Below are 18,761 nucleotides of genomic sequence, written 5' to 3' on the forward strand. Positions count from 1 at the left end.
CAGAGACACGCCGATTGCCCTGGCGAAATCCCATCAGTGCTCTCGCTGCCTCTCGACCTGGGTTAGTGGTGTTGAAGATCTTGCTCAGTGTATTCGTAAACAGCTGAACCGAGGAGCAGACGTGCGAGTTTCTTGCCCACTCGGCAGTCGCCCATCTCTCTGCCCTGCCAGAGAGATATGATATCACGTAAGCCACTTTGGAGCGTTCTGTCTGGAAAGATGGTGCATTTAATTCAAAGTGGAGCCCACACTGGACCAGAAAAGGCCGACAGTCTCCAGAATCCCCAGAAAATCTCTCGGGACGGGAGAGACGTGGTGGGATAGCAGGCGGAGCAATAGTGGGAAGTGAAACTAGAGCGGGAGCTGAAGCTGGAGCTGGAGCTGGCTCCAGGGCCGTACTCGGAGCGGTGAGGGTGTCAAGACGATCCATGAGCTGTTGGAACCGATCAGTCAGAAAACTAACCTGACTGTGAACATTCTCCTGGCGTTCCGACATCCCTTGCATCTCGAGGCGAACCGCGTTAAATTGTTCCTCCGTCTGATGAAGTCGTTTGCCTTGTGCCTGTAGTGCAGCGCGCACGGAATCGGAGTCGGCTGAATCCATCTTTGTGGCCAGTTCGTACTGTAATGTACTGAGAGGTGTAGGACTCAAATGCTCGACTCGGAGACAAAAGTTGACCAAGCAGAGGTACCGACAGGGAGGAAGCAAAAGCGGAGTCGATTACACAGACCGGGGTCGGAAGCACTAGAGACTTAATTAACATGGAAATCGCTGGGACGCTTGAAACACGGGGAAACAAAGACGAACTGGCAACACGACACAGGAACACACAGACTAAATACACTAGGTGATGAGGAACAGGTGCAAACAATCGGGGCGGAGCAGACAATCAACAAGGTGGAGCACACGCACAAGGCAGGGAGTGAGGAGTCTGAAACGAGAGGAGAGATGAGTAACCAATCACAACCCAGAACAGAAGAATAAACGATAAACATCAGGCCAACTTAACTAATACGCAGGGCTGGATGTAACAGGTGGGTCTTCTTTCCCCAGGAACAGCTGTGAGGAGACAGTGATTTGCTAAAAGACTAATGTCGGACAGGGTGTTCGGACAATATGTCTACATCCTCTGCATTAGCACAAACAATTACAGTAATAAAATACACTGTCTATAATAACATTTTATTACATTTACATACAGTAATACTGTAATATGCAATACAGAGACAGATACATCCACATGTATCACACACGCTGAAGACATCACGACGAGACGGGCAGGAAGGAGAGAGAGACAGACTCTCGTGACTGGAGAGGACACACCCTCACTCTGAACGAAACTGTGCGTGTGTGAGTGTGTGTGTGTGAGTGTGCATATCATGTGGGGACATGATAATGTCCCCACATGATAATGTGGATCTAGCTAACTTAAATGTGGTTCCATAAGGAGATTGGGCCTTGGCCAAGGTCTTTAATCTATATTGAGCTTCTAGTTTTACACCGACTGACACTGAGTTAAGTCAGGGTTAGTGCACGTCACTGAAATCCAAAAATCAGGAACAACAATAGTAGGAAGACAGATGGTAGACAGGAACAGGTTGCTGCTTCTGCATCTGTGTGCCATTAAAAATCAACAAATAACCACAACACAACACAAGGACTTTGAGATCATAAAAGTCATCAAAGTCATCATTGCACAGCTTTGCATCTGGAACTGGTCAGATTCTTGTCTTAAATCCCTGTTTTTGCTCGTTGTTTTCTTTACCTGATGTTGCCAAATAAATCACATGGTTTGTGGATTTACTGCTGTTCAGCACTTTTGTTCTTAAGTGTTTAAACAGGAAAAGACCAACGGAAACCAGTGTACTCAGACATGGAAACAAAAAGGAGTTAAGCATCAGTTATTTCTTGAGGAAATTCATTGCTCACAGACCAACGTTGTTCCAGGAATGATCTGCTCAGTATTCCAAAATTTCAGCCATGTGGTGTATATTAGATACATTATAATTACAACACTGTCAGCTAAAATCTTAATGATGAGCACACCTTACATGTTCTATACACCAGCAACTGCAGTACCAAGACCATTCTCACTGTGAGAGATGATTGTTTGGTCATACTCCTTCCTGCATGGTGCTAATCCATTATGACTTTAAATCACAAATCCAGTTTTGTCTTTTGGCTTAGAATACTTAAGGTTGTTGTTGTTCCAAAGCTTATCTAATAAGAGTTACAAATTTGAATTTTGACAACTACAGAGAATCATCAAACATCTGGGATTCTGTAGCAGTAACAGGACAGCATCCGTGACACCAGAATAAGGAGAAAAAGATACAGCAGAAAAAAAAGCAGAGTTACAGTTTTGTCTTTCTTGAACATGATGTTCAGTGAAATGTAATTTGCAATCAATCTATGAATGAATGGTTACAATAGATGTAATTATAAGCGCTTTATCTTTGTCGAGAAGAGGCAGAAACAGGGCCGAGCTAAATTGGTTTTGATGGGTGGAAAGTTTGCAACTTTGGAAACAAATGAGGGAAACTATTTTCTGTTGTTTCCGGTCACCCAAAGAATAAAGTGCAGTCACACTGTGTGTGTGATGTTCAGTGCTGGTTGCCTTGTGTCAGTACGACTGTGGTGCTGAGATCAGGTGGCTGCTTGGACAGTGGTATGTCGCAGGTCTCTTTTAATTTTATCAGCAAAATAAAAGATAATTTTTTTTCAAGAATCATGTCGTGTCACTTCAAAATGTATTGGTTTCTTCCTTGGGTCATGCCTCAGTCCTCCAAAGAATTTAATGGAAATCTGTTTGGTACTTTGTGAAAAAAACAAAAACAAACATCAGGCTTTTTGGTGGAGATAATTATTATATTGAAAGCATGAATACCAATAAAAAGACCAACACATTTTGTGTCCAGTCGTAATGATTTCACTGTGTATGATGGAGATGCTAATAAAAAACAGAGATGAAGCTGTTTTACATACAGTCCATTTATTATCAAATACAAAGATGTATATACAACCATGTACAGTGTTCAACACAATACAATAAGAATAAGAAACTCTTTGTTGATGTGCTCAGGTCATTTGCAAACAGGCAAAAAAAGCTGCAGCTAAATTAAATATTAGACTTGAAAAATGTTCATTTATTTTTATGTTTGATTATTGTAACTAATAGTATAGACTAGGAGAGTATAACTATAGTTTTAAAATAACTTAAAATAGGAGTCCACTTTGTTTGCATATTATTACAGGTACATTAAAATGTAGGTGGTTTTGATTACAGGTCGTCAGTGTTAGTTGCTGAACATGATCAAAAGTATTTTTCAAAAAGAGCTCAACAGTAAAACTATATCTACAAAAAAAACTTAAAATCCAAAGCCTCTCGTTGTGATATCTCTCATGCATGGCTTTAAAATAATAAATATCAAGTTAGTTTAAGTTCAAGCTGAAGGGCCCTTTAAATGTTTTAATAATACTGGTCGAAATGAGAATACATTTTCTAAAACATTATACAAAATGTACATACATATATATAACATAACCAAAAAAGCAGCAGCCAAATGCAATGTTAAGAGCAACAAAAACAGTAACAAAAATATTTTTGGCATTTTGAAAAAGTGTTTTTACACGAAACACTTAAAGAGGGGGGTTAAAGAAAGAGTAAATATGACAGGAGACCTTGTGCCTGTCTACAACATTCAAAATGCAGAAGGTAAACATTTTTGTGTCTTTAAGAATATTTAGCAAAGAAAATTAAATAGCAACGACTATTTTACCCTGTAAAACACAGATCTCAAGACCTGTTTAGCTTGAGCTCATCAGAGCAGACAGAAAAACTAAAATATACTTCAAAATGAAACCGTCTCCTGCCCTTGGCGGTTTTGGAGGGAGACGCTCAGAGTTTTGTAAAAGACCAGTATTCTTCTATGTGTGATCAGGACGTTTGACCTTTCCCATGGCAGTAGTATCCAATGTAGCGATGACTTAGTGTTCTGAGTCAGTGGTTGTTTAAAGCTGTACAATATTTCACACGTTCACGCTCATGTTCATTGTTTCACCACTTTCTCGCCTCATGCGTCAGCAGCGGACTGGTTTCTATCTGGATGTGTTTTCCTGCAGGAAAGAAATATTCCATCAGTGAACTACGAGGACTAAACAATACAACTTTCTTGAAAAGGAAGTTAAAAAAAATCTCATTTCAAAATAGACTTTAGAAAATGACCTTCTGCTGTGGATTTGACCTCCGTGTGAGTGTCTGAATGAAGCAATGCCACAAGACAGAATAATGTTCCTCAGCTCAAACACTGGTGGAGCCACTGGAGACTGTCTCTCAGGCACATGTGGCAGGTGTTAGAAGTAATAGTTTGCTCTTAGGTTGGATTGCAGTCAGAGAGGCTGTGACTGTGCATTATGGTTGGATGATGCACATTCCTTTTTAAGGGATAAGTGTCTACACAAAAGATAAGGCTAATATTACTTTTGATGCAAAGAGAAGCCCACATCAAATGTACAACTGAAAACTGAAAGCAGTGTACTGTACTATATTTTAGTTGTGAAATTTAAGTAAAGCAGCTGTGGCTCAGGAGGTAAAGCGCGTCGTCCACTAATCAAAAGGTCGGTGGTTTGATACCCAGCTGCTCCTGTCTGCAGTTCCTTGCCAAGATACTGAACCCAAAGTTTTCCCCTGACAGTTGTGCTGACAGTGTGTGATAGAAGCAGTGCTGTACATGAATATGGGTGAATGCGATTTCTTTGAGTGGTTGATAAGCCTGGAAAAGCTCTATATAGATACTGTCAATTTACCATTAAGGTCCTTTTCTGTTCTATTGTGCATTTCCCTGATTATGTTATATTTTAGTTTACTGTTTATTATTCTCGCACTTTACTTTCTGTCCATGTTGTTTCATCGTGTGCTGTATGACAGTGAATAAACATACTCGTTTTTGGTGAGGGGGGCTTTGTCGCAGGTGACCTCTGTGAGCTGCCCCCCCTCCTTGGTGATTGTCTGAACCCCCACCTGTTGCATACTGCCTCTCGGAGTGGACATGCCTTTCAGCGTCACGTCTCTGCAGCCAGGACACACAACATGTTACAATGTTTCTTAAACACACAAACACACAGTCCCTCAAAGTCTTCTCCTAAACCTCTCACCACCTCACCCGTTAGTGCTCCCCGATCCTTCCTCCAGCATTTTGAGGCCTGGAACTTTCTGTCCAAAGAGTTTCACAGCGATGGTCATGAGGAGGCCGCAGCGGTTTCTGTAGCAGCAGGTGGCGTCTACCACCAGAAACACCAGCAAGAAGATCACCATGACGATGCCAACCACGCTGCCTTTGGTCATGGTACGGCTACTCGCTTTGAGGAGAGATGACAAGGTTTAGATGAGCTTATGGCAACCATCTTCAGTGTGGTATGCAATGCATTTGTTATTGTAATTGATGGATATTTCATGTCACATTGTTGATGTATTGCCAACTATATACAGTATATTAACATTCTCAGTTGATTAAGGTCAACTAGAAATGCTGAGCCACATTCAAATGTGTTAAAGTGTGGTGAAGGACATTGGAGGCCACATACGAGGCTTTTCCGCGATGGTGAAGTTCAATGTGGCAGGAATAGAGGAACCATTAGTATTGACCGCTGTGACCTCCAGTTGGTAGTCTGAGCCAAAAGACAGGTCTTTAAGGGAGACGGTGTCAGTGGTGGACGGCAGCTGCATCTCTTTCCACTCAGCCCCTTCTTTATCCTGGTTAGAAACAGAGGAGGAGAGGGAGGATGACAGTCAGGAATCGAAAAAAGACCAAAGAAGAGAAAGAGACTGAGAGTCTTTTACCTGTTTGTACCGAATGATGAAGTGCAGCAGAGGCACTCCGCCATCGTCTATCTGCTTAAGAGGGGTAGAGAAGGTGTTGCCCTTCACTTTAATCTCATTGAGCGACAAAACTGGACTGTCGGGTTCACCTACAGGCAGGAGGCAGAGACAGAGGAAAGAACTCATGGACACAAATTTATATTCATCATTTAGTTACAATGATTAATCTAAAGTGAGTTTATTATTTCATAGTATAAAAATTGACCCCTGAGAGCACTTTACCTCCTGAGGATGAATGACAGTAGATTACATGGTGTCACCAACAGTATGAGTAAACATCAGGCAGCAGATGATGATGTCATGGAGAATGTTATGAGGATTGCACGAGAGATAAAGAAGAAAAATTAAGTGATAGCAGATGAGGAGGAAAAACCTTGCTTGTGAGATATTTAGACCACATAAGCACTGGAATGTATTATTACATTAATGCATCACAAATTCAGTCAAATGTATATTTACACACATATGCACCACACATAGAAAGTCCATAAAAAGTGGATTTGACATGTGTTGTCAGTGTTTGCTGCCAGTGTGTTGGAAGTATATGTCACACTTACGTATTCCCTGGGTGCGAACGCTGTTTTGGTCAGAGAACTGTCCTAGTCCTGCTGCATTCAAGGCAGCTAAACGCACTGTGTACAATGTATAAGGCTTGAGGGCGGTGACAGCTAGGGGATCTATGGAAGGAATCAAACATATAATAGATTGAACTGATTTTTGTCTTCAGGGAAACTTACCTGCTAAGCCTTTACAAAGAGCAGATGTTCTACCTGAAGCTGGTAGTGTGACCTCGTTCCACTTTTCTGCTGAGCTCTGCCTCCACTGCAAGGCAAAACTTGTGATTGGCATTCCTCCACTGATGGGTAGGGTCTTGAGGGAGAAGAAGACTGAGGTAGGGCCAGGCGAGACCGACAGGTAGTGAGGGGGACCGGGCTGGGCTGTGGGTCAGGAGGAGGGGAGGAGGATTTAGGAAGGAAGAAGTAAAAGTTATAAAATGGCATACAAACATAAAGTACATGTATGTCAGTGGCAGAGGTGCGTAAGCATGGTTTATAGCTACCTTTCTGCCACTTAACTCCCTTTTTATTAATGAAATTCAAAAGCCAAAAATGAACTCTTACTGTATATTGTTACATCTCTGGATGCATTCCTAGATATGCTGACTGCCATGCAAGAATACGTCCCACCATCAGAGGGCATCATGTCATCTATCAGCAACACACCGTCCACCACATGGATACGACCAGAAGTCGAGTCCTGACAGAGGACGAAGAAAACAAGAAAATTACATTAGAAATATTGTCATCACATAAAGGTTTAGCTGTAAATGCAAACACTCACAGTTAATTTAGCCATCACAGTGATAAGAGTTGACTTTATTGAGCCATAAATAGCAGTCATAATCATATTAATCACAAAATATGTATTATATTCATGAATTAGTCGTGCCCATGTGTGTACATGTCCATGCACTTTTACCAGTGTCTGTCCATTGTTCTTGTTGAGCCAGTGTAGCTCGGGCTGAGGATGTCCAGAGACGTTACAGGACGCAGACGCACGCTCGCCCACTGACACGCTCTGCTGCACTGCTGACACAAACACCTCTGGGGCCTCTGAAATTAAACATTTCAATTGAGCAATTAACCAGAGATTATCAGCAGCACATTTACAAGGGTCACTATAGTACAACTAGTCACAGTGGAAGATCTGAACCAACCAAAAACATGAAGCATGATGGTTGCACGGTCCTCTCCTATCTTGTTGGCTGCGGTGCAGATGTACTCCCCAAAGTCAGCTCTGGCTACAGCCCGTATAGTCAACTGACTGCGGTCTGAGTTGAACTGATGACGAAAAGGGTCTAATGACAGCGGCCTGGGAATGGGAAAAGAAGAGCAAAGAACATACTGAGTGATATTCTAGGGGTTCTTTAAAAATATGAGTTAAAAATATGACACAGGCACAACATTATGAAGGTGAATAAGAGAAAGAAAGAAAGAAGCCAAAAATAGAGAGAGAGGAAAAGTTGGAAAAGAAGACGAGTTATGCTACAGAACATAAAAAAAAACAGATTGAGACTCAGCAGACAAGATGTTACTGCTACATTGGGGATACAGAGATTCAGGTGGGCACTGAATTAAACAACTGAAACATAGATGATTGAATATTTACGAAAAACATCTTAGCAAAACTGGAATCAATGAAAGTGCAAAGCAAAATGTTTAGGCATTATTTAAAAGAGGCTGAGAGAGTGAAAAGGTTCATCTCTGCTACTGTGTCCACATTTTATAACCAATGTGATAGATGGAACCAGGTCTTACATGGTCCAGGTGATATTGGGTTTCGGGTGGCCGTCCACCAAACAAAGCAAAGACTCGTTGGTTTCTGATCCAGCCATTACTTTCTTCACCTCCTCTCTCAGATGCACTTTAGGAGGAGCTGCAGGAGGGGATTTTATTTTCACCAATATTATGTGCAGTATGTGTAAAACAAATGCATGGAAGCATTTTTATAACATATAACATAACATGTTAAAAACAACATTTGTCAAGACAATTGCCCAACCACTGACACCTACCTGTCCATAAACACTAAATGGTTGAGTGCCATCAGGTGTTAGGTTACACAAAGCAGATTTTGTAAGAACCAGAAAAGATCTTGGTGTCATGAATGATAGTATAGCATATAATGAAAATATTATATATATATATATATTCATATAAAAAAAACTGAAAGACAATACTAGTTCCTAACTACAGAGTAATCTTTTGATAAGTACACTATTTATCCCAAAAAGCAACATACCGTTGACAACAACAGAAACAGAGAGCTGCTGGTAAATGGGTCGTCCTCTGATCTGCGCGTGACACACGTACGTCCCAGCATCCTCTCTCCTCACTTTTTCAATATGGAGTGTGTTATCAGGAAGTCGACGCAGACGTCCTCCCTCTGACATTAGAGACAGCAGCACAGAATAGCACAGACCGTCAATAAAGCCCAAACACTGATCTCTGTGAGTGTCCAAACCATTCAGTGAGCTTGTAAAGCATGAAGCAAATATCTGAAGGGTGTCAAATATTGTTATCATTATAAAACAGCAAAGCTCCACTCAAAGATAAACTATGTGACTTTAAATTTTTTAATTTTTTATCAAAATTTTGCATTTAACGTAATTCAATATTGAACTTGAAAACAGCAACCTGCATTAGTTGATTTATTTAGCCACTTGGCAGTAATGCAGCTCTGGGCTCAACACTGCACTAAGGTGTTTTGGGAAAACTGCAGTATTTTCAAATTCACCAGCAAATATTCACCCTCTTTATCTAAGCTCTCAAATATGGGCCCATGGCTGCTTGTAAAGGTAAATATAAAAAAAAATATATAAATTGAGAATTAAAACTCACAAAGTCGCTGATGCTTTTGCAACATCTGATTCATCATTATAAAAGCGATTCTATCCCTCATTGTTAATGCAAAATATTGATTGGAACTGAATACCTGTCTTGCTTTTTCATCATTAGAATTATACTATACAGGTATATAAGGAAGTTTTACTTCAAGTTTTACTTGTACTGCTGGTGAATGAAGCATCTTGTCGACTACTGCAGCTGCATACTAAACTGCGCCTTCATATATACATTTATATACAGACGATGTCTTAATCTTCTCCTGTAATTTCAATGCCACTTCATCTTGTATCTTGCATCTATGCTTTACAAAACTAATGAAATGAGGTGAAGATTTTGATGAAGTGGTGGCAGCGGGAAACTTTTTTTTATCTATAGGGGAAACACTGTTTGTTTATTACAGGCCATTTATATTCAGCAGCTCAGCACTCACACATTCAGTCAGACATCTAACAGTGCATGTTTACAAAATGTGGACAGCTTTTTGTAACCATGGAATAATCCTCGCAACCTGCAGGGAGGTGCTGGTTTTACCTTTAGAAGGGATTTCTTGCGTGTTCCGAATCCACTGAATGTCCACTGCTGGCCGGCCAGTCGCCAGGCACGGCACCACCCCGTTTGTGCCCTCCAGAAACTCATGGTAGATTGTGGTGCCTCCAAATGATGGACCCTCTGACAAAGGTAGAGGAGATTAGGGTGCCAATACTTTCTATGCAATAAACTAATTGAAGGAGTAAATGGAATTTTGCTTCATAAGACAACTGCTCATATACTCAACTTGAACAATTCTGAGAATTCATCAATATAGCGTGTGTGTGTGTGTGTGTGTGTGTGTGTGTGTGTGTGTGTGTGTGTGTGTGTGTGTGTGTGTGTGTGTGTGTGTGTGTGTGTGTGTGTAGCCAGCTGTTACGTACCATAAACAAACAGCTGTGCTTGGACCTTGTCGTTGTGTCCCGATTCGAATTCGCACACACAAGTGTATTTGCCTGTGTTCTGTATAGTAACATTCTTAATGATCAGCTTAGAGGAGGTCTCATCCATCTTTGTCACCTTTTCTTCTTCAATGTCTTCCCCATCCTTCTGCCATGTTATATCTGCCTCTCCTCCAGCTATAGCACAGGAGGGAAGGAGGGAAGGAGGGAAGGAGGGAAGGAGGGAAGGTGTGACAGTAGACGTGGAGATTGGGTTCAAACAGAAATGTTTCAGTCACATAGACAATTGAAACAAGAGAGTGACTCACCTTTACACAATAGTAATGTATCTCCTCCAACCAGCACATCTATCTTGCTGGGTATGATCTGTATCTCTGTATCTAGAGAAAGAGGAATTTAATTTATGTTTTCATTCTGCTGCTTCATCCTATTACAGAAGGATGTGGGGAATCACAACTTTAAGTATTTATTAAATAAAAAGATAATACAAATTTGAGTCTATGATATTGGTCTTTATTTTGTACTACTGTTCTACTCCAAAAAATCACAGTACACACATTTTTCAGCTGAAACTTAAATTACATATGTTTCTTTGTAAAGTCCTATCCTCCCTAATTCTTTAAATATTATGCTGTTTGTGCATTTAAAACTAGACCATCCTTTTATTAACAATGAAACATTCAACTGTTTACAAGATTGTTTTGTATGCTTACTTCAACAAAAATGTCCCTGTTTATACAAACTTGGATATATGATATTTGGGACAAAAACAGTAACAAATTGGTTATTTCCTGAGTTTTTTCCTGCTTACACTTAAATAAGCTTTCTTTTGCCGAACAGTCTGAATACTGCAGCCATCCAGCGTGTATCAAAACACAATATTACAACATTGTAAATCCCAATAATAACAACAGATCTTACCTGTGCCACACACCAGCAGCAGCAGCAGTGAGGCCAGTCTCAAGAGAGCTGATGGGTTCGTCATATTCACCTGGCTGCAGGTTACCAGACTTCAAATCAAAAACTCTGCTGTTTTTTGCTGTTGAATCTGGATGTTTGGGTTTTCAGTAAGTGCACAACTGGATAGAATGATAAAGTTATTATCTTAAACCAACAAAAAATCTACCACACAGCAAAGCACCTCCAAATATCTTCAGCTCAGGATCACGCTGATGTACAGACACCTGCTGTCACCAAACCATCAATAATGACTATGACATAGAGAGGGTCGGTGTCAGAGGTTATATAGGAGCACAACGACTGAGATGAGAGGAAGTAGGGGGAAGAGAGAGAGAGAGAGAGAGAGAGAGAGAGAGAGAGAGAGAGAGAGAGAGAGAGAGACCCCAACCCCAACAGAGTAACTGTCAGTAATGTACTGACAAATGGGAGGTGATGACAATAGTGACGTCCGTCCCCCTCTCAGTCTTTTAGAAGTTCTCTCTGTGCTCACTCCTGCCCCAATCTGTCCTTTGTCTTTCTCCCCCTTCCTCACCCCCCACCCCTGCTCTCTCTCTTTCCTTTCTCCTCACCCTGTTCCCTGTCTCTCCCTCTCGACTACCGGATGAAAGCAGGGGTAAGCAAGTTGCCCCAAGGGGGAAGAAAAGATGGAGAAAAAGATATTTCTATCATCCCATCGTTTTTTCCTCCCTTGTTTGAGAAGGGGTCACATTCTTCTGAAGCACACAGAACACGCTCTGGCAAAGTCACTGCGTCGCCACATTCAATTTTGCTGAAAACATGCATCCCGTGTAGGATGCTGAAATCAGCGACCTTCAGTGACACGTTCTTTATCACAAAGACAATGCTCTGGAAAAAACAGCCAATGCTCCAAGATTGTAAAAATAGAGCATCTAATCATGCAGGCCAAACACAAGTCAAGTCGAATCTAAAAATGAACTTGAAAGACCTGAATCAAAGTTAAACTTTAATTAAAGTCAGTGCTGTTTCGACCGAATGGTTTTAACTGGCATGATAGGGTGACAAAATCTATTGTTTACAGCAGACGATTGTGAAATTACTGATAATGTGAAAATGGCACTAACAATGTTAGAGTTCCATTTAATTGTCACAATAGGTGATGCTGCTGCAGGGTCCTGGTTTTGTATGTGATCAACCACAGTCGCACATCATCACTTAGTACATCACTGTATTATGTTATTAGTAACTTTGCTTTTTCTACCATGACCATAGATTGTATAGAAAAATTGACGACATCACTGCTCCCCAAAAGTAAAGCCAATGCATCTCAATCACCCCCTGGTGGCTGGCTGCAGTATGGGTCAATCCTGCCTTCCCCATGTTTGTGGATGAGACATGGAACTAGAAAGTACTCGTCAAATGTCATTTTCTCAAAGATGGTATCTGTCACTGTAGGTAATTCTTCTCACAATGATGTATGTTGTTCGGGTTTAATTCATTATTTGAGGCCAAAGAACGTGGTGAAATATCATGATTGATGGCTGAAACTGACTCATGATTGGTTGAGTGCTGGTATCGATGGGACCTTGCCACCATGGCTCCATCCCCTGACCGCTACTGCACAGACTTAGCAAAGATGGCTGTGTTCATATCCAGCATACCTTGGCTTCAATTCTGGATGTGAGGAAGTTGAGACATGTTGTTCATCTTTATCTACAGTTTTTTATCAAGACCAGTCAAAATGTCCCAAATTTACTGTTTTCTGTCTGTAATATATATTCCCAAATGTAGCCTATGGCAGAAACACTCAGGCACGAACATGCTGTCATTGTTCACTTTCAGGGACATTACATAGACGTTCAAGCATTCATTCCTTACACCCTCACCTTGACTTAGACCTAACCTTACCCTGATCATAACTGACTGATTTAAACTACCACTGACACAGAAATCTAATTTCCAAGTAGGGACACAACTTTTGGTATCAGCCGCCGCCGCCAGTCAAGTTTCGTTCCTCTGGGTCCTATAACTTCCATTGGCCCACAGCCAGCACTGCCCCTCCCACCTCCCACTTGATAGCCTATCAGTGCATCCACACCAGCGTCCAGCAGGCCAATCAAAGGGTAGAGAGCCCGAAGGGGGCCGCCTATCAGGTTGATTATCAGGAGGTGCTATTATGGCTCATTAGAATGGAGTGTGCTCAAAATGAGGGCTGTTAACAAGGGCCATTAACAAGGGTGGGCGCACGCTGCCTACTGCTTCTTTCCCATTTGTTTGAGCTGTGCCTTTCTCTTCTAAAGTCTACTAATTATAAAAACCCTTGTTTTCACTGATGCTGCTGTCCACACAGGGTCATGACATGTCCAAGACCCAACAACAATCAATATAATAAAACATCTTATGACAGAAACCATGGTTTCTAAGTCTCTTGGAGTCACAGAAGTGGTGGAATAACGGTTCGCACAGTTACCACACAGCAGGAACGGGCTAGGGTCAAACCTGAGGGTCAGCGGGGGCCTTTCCCGGCAGGTTCTTCCTGTGCTTGAATTATCTCACCCTTGGATCACCCCGTGAACCTCATGAAATAAGTTAATAGTAGCTTTATGCTGTATTTTATATTTGTGGCCTGTTTAGGGGCGAATCCAGTGGTGGGGCAAGGGATGCACTGGCCTCAGCTGAAATCTGATTGACCCCTGAAGTGCCACGCTACTTTAATAAACTAGTCCCTTACTAACTATAAATATAATCAATCTAAGCTTTTTTAAAGATATATATTCAATGTTGTGTGGCTTCACTCAAAGCTATGGAAAACAGTGATGTTGTGGACAATGAGAGTGATTCAGTTGCAGCTACACCTGAACAGTGTGAGTTGAGTGTGAGCATTGTTGGGGTGAAAGTTTGGAACAATGCCATTATAAACTTAAAAGTGTGTCATTTGCTTTTGGGTTTTGACTCTTTTTGAGGCCTATAAGTGAAAATGTGTTTATATTTCTGGAGGGTGGCTGAATTTGATAGGAATATGGGCAGCAGGCCAAAGAAAGCAGTATTTGTATGTTTAGACTTTGTTTTACACTTTAGATATTGTTTATATTTGCTGTACAATGTTTGCTAATGAATCAATGAAAAATATCTGTCCATCAAGCATGTTCGGTGTAGGTGGCTCCATTTGTCAAAGTGGACGTTTATATAAGATAATTGGTTGAAACATATTCACTGTGCAGATACCCTGTTTACAGTGCTTCAACTTCACCATTTGTACAACCTCATGTGAAGGATATGCTAAGATTACTGTTTCATAGTACAAGGACTGACTGAACCTGTAGATCAGCAATGACTTTGTTACTAATAAAGAAAAAAAACTCCTTATATGAAACACCCAGACATTTTTTGTTCATTATCATGTTACACTTGTCTCACTGTATAGGAATTGTGGTCTCTTAGGATTCTTAGATACAATTTATTACAAGTCACCCATGAGAGGATCCTTGGATACGGTACAAGCATGAAGCTTATGTAAACACACACACACACACACACACACACACACAGGCACACACACACTCATAGGCAGACAAATACACACAGTGAACAGTCAATGTTCCTCTCTTTGTCTTTGCAAATAAATAAACACAAGAACATACTGTTGATGCCAGAACCTCTGCACTATTCTTATATACTAAAATAGACTCAGACACATTCCTACATATGCACCAATAACTACATGCAGGCACAAGCCATTGTACACTAAGAAAAACATGGCCAGAGATGTGGCTTGGTTTAACAGTAATTACCTCCACGATGGAGGTTATGTTTTCACCCCGTCTGTTTGCTTGTAAGCAAGATTACGCAAAAACTACAGGGTGGATTACCATGAAAATTGGTGGAAGGATATAGTATTGTTTAGAGAAGAATCCATTTGGGTGTGGATCTGGATCAGATTTCTCCTATTACTTTCTTTAACATTATTACGTAGGGCATTTTCCCAATTTTCCCAAGGAATAATTGATGGATCTCGATGACAAAACTCATTTACAGGGAACTGATATCTATGACTGTGTGAAATGTGGTGCATCTTAACTGAATTTAGGGTTTACAGTGATGTGATCTTTCACTACATGGAACAAGCTCTGGCTCTCTATCAGCTTTTGTTGCAATGTTAACATAACAGCTCACATTTGAAGTCTTGGGTGGGTCTTCTTTCCCCAGGAACAGCTGTGAGGAGACAGTGATTTGCTAAAAGACTAATGTCGGACAGGGTGTTCGGACAATATGTCTACATCATCTGCATTTGCACAAACAATTACAGTAATAAAATACACTGTCTATAATAACATTTTATTACATTTACATACAGTAATACTGTAATATGCAATACAGACACAAATACATCCGGATGTATCACACACGCTGAAGACATCACGACGAGACAGGCAGGAAGGAGAGAGAGACAGACTCTCGTGACTGGAGAGGACACACCCTCACTCTGAACAAAACTGTGCGTGTGTGAGTGTGTGTCTGTGAGAGTGTGTGTGTGTGAGTGTGCATGTTCTCAAGTATCTTTACGTTGAAGACAAGCTTGGCTCATTGGTATATGTAACTGGAACTACATTGAACTATTTCACGTGCAAGGACGAGACACCATTATGCTCAGTGACAATAATAATTTTTCTAACTGTTTTTCTGCTTTAATTTCACCCTGTGAGATGCTGTGCTTCAAAATGAGCTGAAGAAAAATGTGGATGGTTGTTGAAATGCCATGAATCCCCACATTTAGTCTGGTGCTTACATGCAGCAGATATGCTAAATGTATGGAATATTGTAAGGACCCAACTGAGTTAATTTCAAAACTTGTGAGGTGACGCAATGGGATTAATAAATCCCTGAGGTTTTTCCGTGTGACTCTCTAACTGCGGTGATTCTGATTAGTCTAAAACTGAAAACAGACAAATTGTCCCTTTACAAGTGACTGAAGTATGATCGCTGGTCTCTTCTGAACAGCTGGATAGAGATGCACAGACATGGATTCATAGTTTTTCTTTGGAATACATCACTACAGATAAACTTCAAGTCCTGCTACAGCTTCTGTGTCAGTGCCATTTTAAAACATTCATTCCCAAGTTTAAATGTGAAATAGCCTACGAATAGACCATGTTATCAACCTTGTCATGGTCCCTAATGCAGAGTTAACATGACGTCACTCTGAAGTATTACTGCAACATCAAGAGACAGGATGTACTTAGTGCTCACACACAAAGATACAAATCTGTGCTTATCCTGCACATGTGCACGTGTTCCTGCGTATGTATGTAATGACCACTGCATGCCCTCCACCCAGCTGAAAGAATGGTTGATTTTGGCAAAGAGCGATGCCATGCAAACTGTGTGTGTGTGTGTGTGTGTGTGTGTGTGTGTGTGTGTGTGTGTGTGTGTGTGTGTGTGTGTGTGTGTGTCTTACGTGGGCTCTCTTCACAAGCCTGTTGTTTGTTTGAACTGTTTTAAACACAATGACCTATCTTTCTTTGCACTATTGTGGCATGTTTTAATCATTTATAATTTTTTGTTATATATTTTTTGATATATATTGAAAGTATTTGATGCACAGCATTCACTCGATCCTACATTGTAGCCACAATATGTCAAATGTACTTATTACAAATCAACACTGTAATTAAATAACAAATATACACTGTTCCTACATTTCATATAGTTCTGGCCTCAAACAAATCAAAGTCATCTTTATAGGCTTATGGTTTTCTGTTATTTAGCAGGATTATGCAAAAAATAGAATCTTTGATAGATTACCATGAAACGTGGTGGAATAAGGAGTAAGGAAAGAACCCACTGAAGTTTGATGCGAATCAGAGGGCAAATCTATGAATTATTTTGCATTGCAAGAGCGCTTTTCAACATTTGGATTTCTCTGAGAATAATTGAAAGAATAATTAGAGTATAACACTTCAGAGAGGAATTCATGAATCTGGGGACTGATATTTATGAATGTTTGGTGGAGATCCAAACATGTAAACTATCAAATGAAAATGTGGATCTAGCAAACTTAAAGTGGTTCCATAAGGAGATTGGGCCTTGGCCAAGGTATTTAATCTATATTGAGCTTCTAGTTTTACACCGACTGACACTGAGTAAACGTTTACTGTAAAGCCAAACTTTGCTGTAGCCATCTTTTTTTATTATACTTATCATTATTCTAATCATTATTCTTGTATTATTATTGTTGTCATTTTACATAAAGCAACTGAACAATGAGATATTAATTAATATGAGTCCACCACTTCATTTCCAGCATTAAGGTCTGAATATCTTGGTGAGTACTGTGGTGTAACAGTACAGTTTTAGGTATTGTGGACTCAGTATTCCTGGCACACAGAGCCGTAGTTTGTGCTCGCGTCTGTAACATCAATCACATAGGTTGTAAAATAGCATCAGACCGGACTCCAAACAAAAGGAATACTTCCCTTCTCCTCTCTTCTGTGTACTGTTATCAATGTGAAAGTGACAGCGAGGCAGCCGCTCGCTATATTTATATTTAAGATAATATTTATACACTGAAAAGACAGTGAGGGCGACGCCCTGAGGTAATCAAAACCTCTATGTACGCCAACCATTGTTGTCACATAAACAAGTAATAAACAAACACTGCACCTCGATGTCGTCCTGTACAGCATATTTGCGCGTGCTTTCACCGTGTCATGTCTATTCAGGACTGATCCCGACCCCTGCACCTCCAGCTTATAATGGGAGTGAATCAGACTATTTGTTGCTCTTCCCGGCCTCTTGTGCCATACAGGAAACTCATAGTGGATTGGAAAAGGACACACACAGGGGATAGACATGGTCCTTTCACGTCTGTCTGCCCGCACGGCTACTGCAGGCATCAGTGACTTCAATGCCCTGAATGATGAATGAAAATCAAAGGTCAGAGGGCATGTCTCTCATCAATAAACTAAGGAATCTAAACAATCCTCAGTGTCTCTCATCAGATCTTTCATCTGAACATCAAGAACAGCTAAATCCACTCTGGCAGATCCAGCTGCAGATGTGCTGATGATGTTCGACTGCTTCGATCAAACTACAACCAGCAGAAACACACTGTTGAAATTGAATAACTTCACTTACATCATGTGAAACATCTGAGAGAAACAGTAGTGAGCTGACAATGGTGCTGAGTCTAGAATCACACAAAATGTTTTCAGTAAAATAAAGTGAGATAGAGCTGTTTTACACTAAAATCTTTCTTTAAAAATGGTAAAGTGATGAGGTCCTTTATCCATTCAGTCCATCATCAGCCAGGCTTCAGAGGCCACTCTGCGTGATTTAGTCAGACTATAAATGGGTTCAGTCAGGGTTAGTGCACGTCACTGAAATCCAAAATACAATCAGGGACAACAATAGTAGGAAGACAGATGGTAGACAAATAAAGGAACAGTTTGCTGCTTCTGCATCTGTGTGCTCAAGTGTTGAAAGTTCACTGTACTTTCCCTCAATATATGTCGCGTGGATAAATTTAGACCCGTACATTGGAGATTAATTTAAACTTCTCCTGCGCTGAGAATCAGCTGATTTACAAACAAATTACATAAGTAACATACGTCTGTTACAGCGGGAAACTT

The 18,761-nt window shown here is 40.7% G+C and overlaps 1 protein-coding gene across 2 annotated transcripts; it reads right to left on the minus strand.

The window, feature by feature from the left end:
• Nucleotides 1-3,898: 3,898 nt before the first annotated feature.
• Nucleotides 3,899-11,501, minus strand: LOC117777515 (neural cell adhesion molecule 1-like). 2 transcript variants are annotated; one of them, XM_034612359.1, is made up of 16 exons: nt 11,137-11,501; nt 10,524-10,595; nt 10,198-10,392; nt 9,818-9,955; nt 8,682-8,825; nt 8,198-8,315; nt 7,597-7,751; nt 7,359-7,492; nt 7,001-7,136; nt 6,650-6,817; nt 6,436-6,556; nt 5,841-5,970; nt 5,585-5,753; nt 5,164-5,359; nt 5,022-5,070; nt 3,899-4,117 (listed from the first exon to the last, which is right to left on the minus strand). In XM_034612359.1, exons 1-16 carry the CDS (start codon nt 11,198-11,200, stop codon nt 4,100-4,102), a joined length of 2,007 nt encoding a protein of 668 aa, XP_034468250.1. In that variant the 5' UTR covers nt 11,201-11,501; the 3' UTR covers nt 3,899-4,099. The 2 variants fall into 2 exon arrangements, with proteins under 2 accessions (XP_034468250.1, XP_034468249.1); XM_034612358.1 differs by having other exon boundaries at nt 4,942-5,070; nt 5,841-5,968; nt 6,437-6,556; nt 11,137-11,492.
• Nucleotides 11,502-18,761: the final 7,260 nt, after the last annotated feature.

Source organism: Hippoglossus hippoglossus, chromosome 16 (genome assembly GCF_009819705.1).
Source record: "Hippoglossus hippoglossus isolate fHipHip1 chromosome 16, fHipHip1.pri, whole genome shotgun sequence".
Lineage (NCBI taxonomy): Eukaryota > Metazoa > Chordata > Actinopteri > Pleuronectiformes > Pleuronectidae > Hippoglossus > Hippoglossus hippoglossus.

What these genes read in the sequence shown, in the direction of transcription:
- LOC117777515 (XM_034612358.1), bottom strand. Translation starts at nt 11,200, where the DNA reads ATGACGAACCCATCAGCTCTCTTGAGACTGGCCTCACTGCTGCTGCTG. An exon ending in AGCACAGCTGTTTGTTTATG is followed by an intron (nt 9,956 to 10,197) that starts GTACGTAACAGC and finishes TACCTTTGTCAG; the next exon opens with AGGGTCCATCATTTGGAGGC. An exon ending in GGTCACACTACCAGCTTCAG is followed by an intron (nt 6,557 to 6,649) that starts GTAGAACATCTG and finishes TTCCTTCCATAG; the next exon opens with ATCCCCTAGCTGTCACCGCC.